Below are 12,422 nucleotides of genomic sequence, written 5' to 3'. Positions count from 1 at the left end.
TTGGTTCTGCTGAATCATCAGCTGATAAAAAAAAACATCGGGAACTAATTGTGTGGTAGAGTCTCTGAACCTAATGTCTTGCCCAGTATATCATGATCAATGTAACAATACTCAAAGTGCAAAAAATACAGCTGGTGAGTTTAAAATTCCCTATTTTCTTTTTCAAATTTTGTGTTATAGTCTGTGTAAATCAGCTAGCATCATTGGGCTTTTGCAACGCAAAAGAAGGGGCAAAAATGGAACTGGATACCTAATAGGCTGAGGTTACATATATTTTTAAAAGATTAAACAAAATATATCTGCAATATTACAGTGCACTTTAATAGTTCATTAAAAAAAACAAAATAGGGCTTTACATTTAACATACAATGCAGAATACTCTTAGTAGCACACCATGTACTGCACAGTCTATAACCTGTATGGTCTAAAGGACTATTTTGTTTTTAATGAACTGTTTATGCACTGTAATAGAAGATATATTTTGTTCTATCTTTTAAAATATATGTTTGTAATCTCAGCCTTTTAGGTATCCAAAATCACTGGGTTTTTACCAACTTTCATAATTTTGTAGTGTATAACTGGCAGTACCTGGGTAGCTGAGACACAGTGCAATTCTAAAAACACTTTTCTGAACAGACCAATTTAGGACTGCTCTCTCAAGAATGCCATTAAAGTTAAGAAGTTCCATATTCTAGATATTCTAGAGGGACTGAATCCTCTTGTCCTTCAGTGGAGTGATGTTGGCTTTTTCAGAGCAGGTTAAGAGGTTGGGGTTTGCTCATGGACTTTGCCTCAGAATCATAGAATTGGAAGGGACCTCTAGGGTAATCTAGTCCAACCCCCTGCACAATGCAGAAAATTCACAAATACCTCCCCCCCATATATCCCCAGTGACCCCTGCTCCATGCCCAGAAGATGGCAAAAACCTCCAGGATCCCTTGCCGATCTGGCCTGGAGAAAAAAATTTTATTGACCCCAAAGTGTCAATCAGTATTTCCCTGGGTGTGTAAGAAGGGGCCACAAGTACTAAGCACTGATGCAACCCTTCCTGCCCTCCTTATCATTATCTGCCTAATTTACAGAATCAGCCTTGGTGTTTAAAAACCACAATGGCATAATTGCCAAGAGCTCCTTCTATCGGTTGCATCTGATCTACCAACTTGGGATGTGCAATTTTTTTAACTAGTATTTTTTGGTTTGGGTCTACTGGTCCTGAAAAAAAAAATGGGATTCCCAAAAAATCCTGGATCCCAGTACTGATCTGGAAACATATGTTGTCCATTTTGAAACAGCTACACTGGCTGCCAGTCTGTTCCTGTTCCTTCACAAAGTGCACAACATATTTGAAAGACTATCTCACATGAATACGTAAGGTTGCCTTATACTGAATCAGACCTTTGGTCCATCAAGGTCAGTACTGTCTACTCAGACTAGCAGCGGATCTCCAGGATCCACTCAACTGGAGATGTCAAGGATTGAACCTGAGACCTTCTCCATGACAAGCAGATGCTCTACAACTGAGCCACAGCCTCACCCTTCTATATGTCCCTTTGTGCTAACTACAGTAAATCAGGCAGCCATCTATTGGCTTCAGGTAGTCTGTCTGGACTCAAGCAAAGTCTGGACCTTTTCCATCATGGCTCCAGCTCTGTAGGATGAGCTCCCTGAAGAGGTGAGGGGGGCTCCTTGGAGATCTCCAGGGGGCATGACAACGCATGCCTGACTGCCAGGGCGTTAGGGGAGTTTTGAATGGCAGGCACCTTTTAAGGAGAGGAGGGGGCAGAAACATGGGGTTTGCTATTTTATTTGTGGTTTTAACTGAAAATGTTACCTATTATTGTAAGATGCCTTGACTTGAAAAAGTTTTTAATTTAATTTAATTTATTGATTTATACCCCTCCCTATCCCACAAGCGGGCTCTGGGCGGCTTACAACATTAAAAACCTAACAAAACATCAAACAAACTACATCCAACTAAATAGTCTCATAATTACAGAATTAACAGAAACCATGATCCACATCACTGGCAACAAATTATAAATTTGTTTACAATATAGGCTGGTAGTGTTTAGCATAACATAAACACCTTGATGGTAAAGGTGCTCGGGGAACTATTAACTATTATTGTGTTGACTTGAGGCATAAGGAAAGGCGGGATATAAATGTTTTAATAAACAAACAAATGATACAGATAACGAACAATACAGCAATATGAGAAAACTCTTTTTTCTTGTGGCTGATTAACATATGGATGTGGTTTCCATATTTTTTTTTCAGATGAATATTTTATTTCTACTGAAACGTATTATGTTTATTGCACGAGATAGTAGGAAAGTGGTGTTCACACAGTTGCCTGGAATGGCTAGTTGGAGCCAAGACGTGTAAGTGACTGGATGATAAATATAGCTGATACTGTATTAAAGCAGTTGTATTATGCATCCAATCTCAGCTATACTTTTTGCCCAGCTATTTATGCATCTTGACTCTAATTAGCCCTTCCTGGCAACAAACCCGCCCCCCTCTCTACCTATACATAAGGCTCTCTACCTATACACCAAGGAAAGCTGTTTCAATGTATCTGATGAAGTGTGCGTGCACAGGAAAGCTTATACCCAGAATTAAACTTGTTGGTCATAAAAGTGCCACTGGACTCAAACTTTGTTCTGTTGCTTCAGACCAACATGGTTACCCACTTGAATAGGTATTTATTAAATGTATTACATTCAATTAAAACCGATTAAAATTCAAAGCACAAATTTGTTTTGGAATGTATTGCTACTTTCCCCAACCTTGTGATTAAAAGTCAGCCTTTGATTTCAAATAAAAGTACTGAAACTGCAGAAGGGAAGAAGCTGCAAAACCTACCGAGGGCATGATTACAGCTACGACATGGTTCAGTGAGACACACAACTGCCTGTTGCAAGTCTGCTCTGGGTGGAGTGGGAGGTGGGTTAGGGTTTTTCCAGCCATTACATTTACAAGATTCTTCAGCCTGTGATTAAAAAGGGAGGGGAGAAGGAGAGAGAATAATGCCATGAATTCTGGAGAATGCAAACATCTGGCATGTCATCACTAATGTTCATAAAGCAGAGACTTTTGTAGCGCTGGAACATAATCATTCTGTTACTGTAAATACACAAAATGAAATGAGCAGCCATAATTTATAAAGCAATAATTTCCTATTAGGCTGGTAAATATTAGCAGCAGAAGAGATATTGGCTGAGAAAATTGGCAAGGCCATTTTCCTAATGAACCAAACATTACCCTGCAGTTCTCAGCATATGGTCCAGTACACCTAACCACTCATGCTATAGAAGACAGTGGTTTCTGTTCCTGGAATGACTGTAGATGTAAAAAGCTTTTAAATTTTAATGGGAATGTATCATGACTTTTACCCATGAATTTCTCCATCACAGAAGAAATGAGCATGCAAGACCATTGCTGCTGAAATAATGCAATAGCTTTAACATGATTGCAAGTTCCGTTTCCATTAACTCTGAAATAGCCTCCACAAAATAACTTGTGTTCATCATGCACTATTGTGCATAATGTTTATAGTGTGTGTGTGTAAAGTGCCGTCCAGTCACAGCTGAGCAATCACTAAATGACACAAAGTATTTTGTCCTACTACTATTCAGCTTTGCAGCAGGAGGGAGAATTTTCATTTATCAATGTGTTATTTTCTTACCACCCAATATAAATGTTTTACAAGGGCTGGAATTTACAACTTGTCAAGTGTCAGAAGACAAAGTACCAGGAAATTGTGCGAAAGCAACCCTTCTCTGTATATTTTTTTCATCTTAAAATGTTGTGTATATACAATATGTTACTCACATATTTATGTGTCCTCAACATGAACTATGTAATCTACATAAATGCTTGTGTTCTCCTCCATGCACATACAAGTATGCCTGTTTATAAGAAAAAAAAAATACTGGGGAGGGTCACAAATGACATCCATAAATATGAAGCTGGGATTCTGTAATTCTATCAAGCACTGATAAGTCTGTCCCTGCAACCCTGTGACATAAAACAATATCACAAAAAAAGCATAATGTACAATAGACTGTGCTATATTTATTACTCAACTTTAAAATCCATAAATACCGAGTAACTACCCAGAACCACAGTGCTGCAAAATAATTAGAGGATGCAAACAAACATATACATGAACACTGTCATCAGCAGAGCTGAACTTCCAGGAATTAATTCCAGCCTTCCCACAGAAATAGCGAAGTGCATTTTGAATGACAGACAGGTTCTCTTTTTTTTCCCCTTCCCCCCCCCCCTTTTTTCCTGCCACTTAATTGTTATTTCTGGCCAACTCTTCCCAAACAAGTAATATTTAATTTACAATAATCCATCTGCACCCTTTCTTTCCCTCTACTTAATGATATTTTAGATATACCGTACTTTACAAAACACTAAAACGTGACAATTTCCACAGTTCTTTAAGTCTAGCAAAACCCTGCCAAATGTCAACCTAAATAATAAAAAAGTAAACATTCTTTTAAAGGGAAGAATTAAGCTGGTCTAACTGCAAGGGAGTTCCATGAACACTGGAAGCATCACAACCTTGAGCCCATTTCAGACAAAGAAAAGATTCATGGTAAGTCCTCCTCTACCAACTTCAAGGGATCCTGGATCCAAGCTATTTAGGGCTTTAAAGGTTTATAATACCAAAACAACAATCACAAATAATTTGGGAGCCAGCATAGTTCTTCCTTTATAGTTATATCCCACCAGCTCACACCTGCTAAGAAGGTGGCAGGCACATTTTGAACCAACTGAACCCTTCAGAACAGTTTTCAAAGGCAACAAAGGGCACTCAGATCAAGTACATCTTGCTGAAATGTGTGTCTTCAGTTCTTGACCCCAGTGGGGAAAATATATTTGAACAACAGAGAACATACATTCTTTAGAAGCTTACATTACATCCTGTTGAGTAGCTTTGAGACTTTTGCAATGTTTTCCCTGACTGTCTCATGCAACTTGATCAAATGTCACTCCTCTGCTTTTCATTAGAAAAGAATGTATGAAATTACCTCTTTAAGAATTATGAGCACTGAAGTAGAGAATCCACTGAAACATTTGGTTCTTCTGAAGAACCTACAATATCTTAAATAAACTACACATTGTATATCACTGTGATGACTTTTGTTGTGAAAACTAATTAAGAGGACATATTGTACTAATGGGGACCTGCAATACTCATGGGGGGAGTAATTCCTCTCCCTCTCTTAATTCACCCCATAAGTGCTGCAATCCTTGAGACCACTGAAGCTCTCTCTCCCACCAACAATGGTGGCAAGCCCCATGTGGCCCCCCAATGGCCAAGCCCACCAAGGCTTTCCACCCACTGATCACAATGATACCAGTGAGCCCTGCATGGCTCCCAGCTACTGGGCCCCCTGAGACTTCTCCTCCCCCGACAACGGCAATGGTACTGAGCCCTGCATGGCTCTTAGTCTCCCCCGACAACGGCAATGGTACTGAGCCCTGCATGGCTCTTAGTCTCTGAGACTTCTCTTCAAACAATGGTAGCAAGCCCTGTGCGGCTCATACCTGCCGAGCTCCCTCACAGCTCCACCACAGCTCCCAACAGTAAGTGCATTCTCTACACATAAACAGAGAACACTCTTATTTTTAGAGGGATTTAAACCTTCCCTGTATATTTTTTAAAAGGTTTAAGATTTTTCCGCAAGTCTACCCTGGGTGCCACTAGGTGCTCACTCCCTTCTGCAGATTTAGCTATCTGCAGATGGGAGCAGACGTGGGAAATAGTATACAGATAGAGAATAATAACTAAAACCACTAGCTTGGATCCCATGGTATATATCTGGTAACAGGGGAACCATTTTGCTCCCCTTTTCAGCTACAGATCTCCAACTACCTCCCTATTTTGTTCCTGGGAGTCCTTTGCCCTTCCCCTCTTCAGAGCAACATTTGAGATTATTTGGGGCTAGAACAGAAGGGGGAGGTGAGGAACTCCCATTCCAGTAATGGCCATTTTTTTCCAACAGCAGAGAGCACCAAGGGACCCAAGCTTGTGGGTACTTATGTATTCCACATTCAACACTGGCTCTGACCAACAATTTTCAAACCAAGTGGAAACATTATTATAATTCTAGTCACATTCTAGGTGTTTTTTTTAAAAAGTTTTCATTAGAATTATATCACAATGCTACATTATAAAACAAAAATACCCCATAGGATGCTATAAAACCCCGATACAAAATATCATGTTGGTGTTTCCAAAACTCTACCATTACAATATTATTATTGTATCCAAAACCAACCGAAATTCTTCTTTCTCTATAAAAAATTACAATAGTCACACTCTAGTTAAGGGCAGAAATATATGTTACATACAACATGGAGCTGCCACTCAAAATGGCTTCCCTCAAACTGCATAAGATCACTTGCCCATAATTATGTCAAGCATTTCTCATCCAACCTCACATCACTGGAAGCTGCTAGCAAAGGAATGCATGACATACTGACATCAGTACATGTAAGCATTCATAAATTTTCTTAGTGAGGTGGCTCAGTACAAGTAATCATTTTAGTGGTAACCCCGTGTCAATTAATACATGGTTTTCAGCCCTCAGAATTAAAGCCATATTTGCTTAAAACCAATTTCACAGATTTGAATATATCATTTTACATCCAAATGCTCTACTCTTATCTGTTTTGTGAAATACAGCCCAAAGCATGCCACTGTTGATTGTTGAACCAGACTATTAGGGACAGATGTAGGAAACTCAGGCTCATACAGTTTCTGGCAGTAAAATGGAATTCTATGGGAAAATGACAATGAATCATTTTGCAAACTCCTGCGTAAATTCTTAAATTTCTCAAATGCATGTTAGAGGGTAGATTACGCCAATGGTTTCTGTACTTTTGTAAACAACAATAATGGTTGCCCCTCCCCACCCGTAGAAAGAAATCCAATACCGGGCAAATTGTTTTGTAGAATTTAGCAATTAACTGCAGTATCATTATGCAATACTGTATTATTAAATTCTCTCAACCAAAACACTAATCAATGAGGAGTCCAAGCTGTAGTGGTTCAAATTCTATTGGAAAATAAATAACTATAGATTAGTTTTATGATGAACATTTTTCTAATGATAAACTTTACCCCTAGGCTTGGATTGCAATTATATACACTACCAAGGAGCATTGTCATTAATTTATACATTTAACACATCAGATGTTTACTGCTCTTTCTTGAAATAGTAAACAACAAAACACTAATATTTAGGAAAAAATAAAGTTCTGCCTGCAATCCAGAGAACTATTAAACTAGTTCTGTATGTACAGGAGAGACAGTCTTGCTCAGGAAATTTTAAAAAGAGTTGGTGATGCAGTACTCCAGGGTGGAGTGGAAAAAGCTGTTGTTTGGGTCAAACCCCAAAAAGCTCCAGGTGATGGTGACTTTAAAAAGTTCTTAGGATCTCTGTAAAAAGGATATACCTCAAAGAACACATACACAAACCAACATGCAGCTGCCTTAAACGGAATCATTCCCATCAGCCCATCAAGGTTAGTATTGTCTACTCGGGTGATGATCTTCCACATTCCATACTACCTGATCCTTTTAACTGGAAATACCAGTGACTGAACCCGAGATCTTCTCCATGTCAAGCAGTTGCTCTGAGCCATGGCCCTTTCCAACCTCTGTAGCTCAGGATTTCAATAATGCCTAGCATGTTACAGTGGTTTATAATAACTGAGGTTTTCAGTTTTCATTCTTGTGAGAGACATATGGCACAGAAAATCGTAGGTAGTTATGTTTTACGTTTCACCACAACTCATGATCTGGAAGTCCCTAGTTTAAAACTTAGCTGAGACATGAATTTTGTCAGGCTTTAGGCAAGTCACTATCTTAATCACCCATCAAGGATAATACTGGTTTGCCTTATAGACAATTACTTCATACATTGCATTTTAAAGTGCATGAACAATGTGCATTCAATGTACAGTTAAAATATAAAATGTGCATGCTATAAGTTTGTGTACTAGCACACATATTAAGCACATGTGGCATACAGAATCAGGAAGTCAAGATTGAGAATAGCTGGCAGCTATACTCAATCTTCAGTTGTTCAAATGTACATGTCCATACGGCCGTGTTTTTATGGCTATTCTATTCCTATTCTTTATGACAGTCAATTTTCCTGTGAATACTATTTATATTAAACTTAGCACAGATAAGCAAGTTATTAAAATAGATGGAAATGGCCTTAGTATTGAATGAAAGGGACCATGCATGGAAGGAAAACAACTGCTGGCACTATTCCACAATCACTTCTACAAGAGCCTGTAGAAGAATTAACACAGTGTTCTGCTTGCGCAAGGGGTTGCAAGCTCTTGAAGAACCTCTGTTTCAGCTAGGACGTTGCTGGATTTTACTCCCCTGTTCTCAGCAGTAGCACAATATGTAAAGTAGTCCTGGGTACAGAAAACAACTTTTGCACACTGCCAAACATCTTTGGTTCTGTGAATTTGTTTTTGTATTTTTATAAGAGTGTGTGTATGCATGCATGTGTGAGTGTGTGTGCACCTGGAAGTCACAACAACCTTTGGTGACTGAACCCTACTGGGGGCCTGGAAGATATTCAGGGAGGTGGCTGAATAAAGCTGCCCCTGCCTCCCAACTCCTGGTATTTAGCCGCCCTGAGCCTGCTTCGGCAGGGAGGGCAGGATATAAATACGAAAAATAAATAAATAAATAATTCCAAGGAGGTCTCCCATCCAGGTACTTGCCAGAGTTGACCCTGCTTAGCTTCTGAGATCTGGCTTGCATGGGCTACCCAGGTCAGGGCTGTACATGGTTATTTTTTATTGCCCTGTTTATCAGCCGAACTGTTCATTTTCCCTTTTGCTACTGGTCTGAATCTTTTGGTCTACTCAGTCAGGGTCTAGTCTCCAGCTGGCAGGGATCAGCTCCCCTAGAGAAAATAATAATAATAATCTTTAATTTATATCCCGCCTTCCCTGCCAAAGCAGGCTCAGGGCGGCTCACATGTCATAACATAATATGCTACATTTCAGCAGTTAAAACAAGATGTATATAAAACAATTTACAAATCATAAATGCATATTATTATCTTACATTAAAACCAACTAATTAAAACCAACAGATTAGTTTGGTGCTAAAATCTCGGTGTTGTCCATCTTACAGTTGTTCCGTAGTGACGGCTTTCTTCTACAGTAAATTCCATATTAGGCAAAAGCCAGCTGGAAGAGGGTAGTCTTGCAGGCCTTGCGGAACTGGGTAAGGCTCTGCAAGGCCCGCACCTCCTCCAGCAGCTGGTTCCACCAGTGGGGAGCTGTAAATGAGAAGGCCCTTTCCCTGGTGACTTTCAGTTTGGCCTCCTTCGGCCTGGGGACTGCCAAAAGATTTTGAGAGCCAGATCACAGTACCCTCTGGGGAATGTATGGAGAGAGACGGTCCCTAAGGTAGGCAGGTCCTCGGCCATATAGGGCTTTAAAGGTGATAACCAACACCTTGTAACGAATTCGATACACTATTGACAGTCAGTGCAGTTCCCGCAGCTTCGGCTGTATGTACTCCCACTTAGGGAGCCCCAACAGCAGCCTGGCTGCCGCATTCTACACTAGTTGCAATTTCTGGGTTCGGCACAGGGGCAGCCCCATGTAGAGTGCATTACACTAGTCCAACCTCGAGGTGACCGTTGCATGGATCACTGTTGCCAGGTTGTCGCGCTCCAGGAAGGGAGCCAACTGCCTCACCCGCCTAAGATGAAAAAAGGCGGATTTAGCAGTGGGTGCTATCTGGGCCTCCATTGACAAGGCAGGCTCCAGTAGCACCCCCAAGCTCTTGACTTTGCGCGCCATTTTCAATGGCACACCATCAAAGGCTGGTAGGGGGATTTCCCTTCCCAGACCACCACGGCACAGGCAAAGGACCTCTGTCTTCGCTGGATTCAACTTCAACCTACTCAGCCTGAGCCACCCTGCCACAGCTTGCAATGCCAAGTCCAAATTTTCTGGGATGGAGTCAGGCCGGCCATCCATCAGAAGATAGAGTTGGGTGTCGTCAGCATACTGGTGACAGCCCAATCCACACCTTCAGGCAATCTGGGCAAGGGGGCACATGTAGATGTTAAATAACATCGGGGAGAGCACTGCCCCCTGTGGCACCCCAGAATTAAGTGGGTGCCTCTGGGACAGTTCATCCCCAATCACCACCCTTTGTCCCTGACCCTCAAGGAAAAAGGAAAGCCATTGCAAGGCCACCCCCTGAATCCCTGCATCGGCGAGGCAGCGGGACAGCAGCCAATGGTTGACCGTATCAAACACAGCCGATAGGTCCAACATCAGTACCGCCGAGCTGCCTCGACCCAGATGCCGCTGGAGGTCATCCACCAACGCAACCAGCACTGTCTCCGTCCCATGACCCGGACGAAAGCCAGACTGGTGGGGATCTAGGACGAAAGTGTCATCCAGAAAACCCTGTAACTGTGATGCTACTGCCCTCTCAATAATTTTGCCCAAAAAGGGCAAATTTGAGACCGGCCGGTAATGTGCCAATTCAGTCAGATCTGATGTAACCTTTTTCAGGAGAGGGCAGACCATGGCCTCTTTTAGAGGCGTTGGGAAAAGCCCTTCCGAGAGGGATCTATTTAAGATGGACAGCTTTGACGAGTAAACTCTATGGCATTGAACCATGTTGAGGCCCCTCCCCAAACCTTGCCCTCTCCTGGATCCATACCCAAAGTCCCTAGGTATTTTCCAATACAGACTTGGCAACCCTAGGAAATAATATGCAATTCTAGTGTTAAAAAGTTAACATGATAATTAGACATTAGAGACAGTTATTTAGGGTGGCCTGCATGGTTCGTGATCCAGCATGCCTCATGCAGCCCACTAACCCAGAAGGCGCTCAAGAAGCCTTTTTGATGGGCTGGGGTTTGGCTGGCTGCTCAGGTCTATAAAACTGAGCAAAGGACTGGGAGAAGTCACAGCAAAGCCACAATACCTGATTGGTAGGTTGTGTTCCACTTTGGAGAATCGTGGGGTTGCCAATTGTGTGGCCCTGCTCTAAATTCATTCATTTTTCTATGTTACTTTACAAGTTCCCACTTTTCCAACTACTGAAGTGAAATTAGAAAAGTTAAATTTTTATCCCCGAAGTTAACTTTGTCTTTGCAGTCTTTCCCTTTTGTCTCTTTCTCTCCCACCAAGGCTTATCTTCAGACCTGGCTCTACGGTTACCAGGCGACCCAGCTGCCAGTCTATACCCAACCATCTCCTCCCCTGTTATGTCAATCCTTCAAGTCCTGCCCTCTACCTTCTGCTCTGATGATTCCTGTTTTCCTAACTTCTAATAGACTAAGTACATAACAAATCTGCAAAGATTTATTTCAAATACCTTTCAACCCAAAGACTGCTGCCAGAAAAATAGGATGCAAGAAGAATGAGATGTCAAAAGAAAGAAGCAGATAAGCCAAACACTGTAGCACATATATTCCCCTGCTGTTTTTAAGATAACAAATGCATACAGAAATAGGTAACATACATGCAAATTTTGTTTTTATCCTACAGAATTCAAACTTAATAGCTCTAAGAATTATGAAAGCAATACAAAAATGAGAGTGGGAAAAAGATGGGATTTCAAAGTGACATTTTTTATTTCCACATCTTTTGCAGGCTTCACACAGTTATTCCATCAGTTATTTGGAAACAGTGCCGGATTAAACCCTGTGGAGGCTCCTAGGCAGTCGAAATCTTGGGGGCACCCTCGTATATTATCTCAGAGTCCAAGCACCTGCCCCACTTGTCACAGCCCCCGCTGCAGCCTGCAGGCATCTTCTCAAAAGCCCCTTTGACAAAGCTGCAGAGAGAGAGGCAAACTTGGTGATGACACCAGCAGCAGCCACAACAGTCAAGTTGGGCAAAGAGTGGCTCAGTTGTTGTTGGCTGGAAGGGCTGCAAGGAGGGGGGAAACTGGGGTGAAAAGCTGGCCCAAAGCCCCTAAAGGCATGGGGGTCTATAGGCCAGTGTCTACTTGGCTTAATTGTTAATCTGGCCCTGTTTGGAAAGAAAAACACTGTCTCTTTTAACCCCAGCCTACATGGAAACAGTATTAAAGGAGATTTCTGTTTGCTGACTCAACTGTTTGCCTTGTGTGTCAGCAAGATATTAAGCAAAGAATCAAAAGAAGTTTCAATTTTAACCACTCAAGTCTCTGGCAAATTGGTTCTAGCATGCAGCCTCAATTCTACCAGGAAATATCACTTCAAAAACTCAGGAGCCCCTTTTTACTCCCAGCACAAATATTTAAGGTTATAATCCTAAACATACTTAGTAGAAAGTAAGGTTGCTGAAAATGCATGGACTATAATGGACTTAGAAGGATGTATCTCTATTTAGGGCTGTATGTTAACACA

The 12,422-nt window shown here is 41.4% G+C and overlaps 1 protein-coding gene across 1 annotated transcript in view; it reads right to left on the bottom strand.

The window, feature by feature from the left end:
- Positions 1 to 12,422, bottom strand: part of KAT2B (lysine acetyltransferase 2B) — a 43,394-nt gene that overhangs the window by 26,062 nt on the left and 4,910 nt on the right. The window contains exon 2 of the mRNA XM_060248769.1: positions 2,866 to 2,992. Coding sequence (XP_060104752.1) covers positions 2,866 to 2,992 — 127 coding nt within the window. The remainder of the gene's footprint in view (positions 1 to 2,865; positions 2,993 to 12,422) is intronic.

This window comes from Heteronotia binoei, chromosome 10, assembly GCF_032191835.1.
Source record: "Heteronotia binoei isolate CCM8104 ecotype False Entrance Well chromosome 10, APGP_CSIRO_Hbin_v1, whole genome shotgun sequence".
Taxonomy (NCBI): domain Eukaryota; kingdom Metazoa; phylum Chordata; class Lepidosauria; order Squamata; family Gekkonidae; genus Heteronotia; species Heteronotia binoei.
The sequence above is the reverse complement of the archived record's forward strand: the minus strand, read 5'-3'. Positions and strand labels throughout refer to the sequence as shown.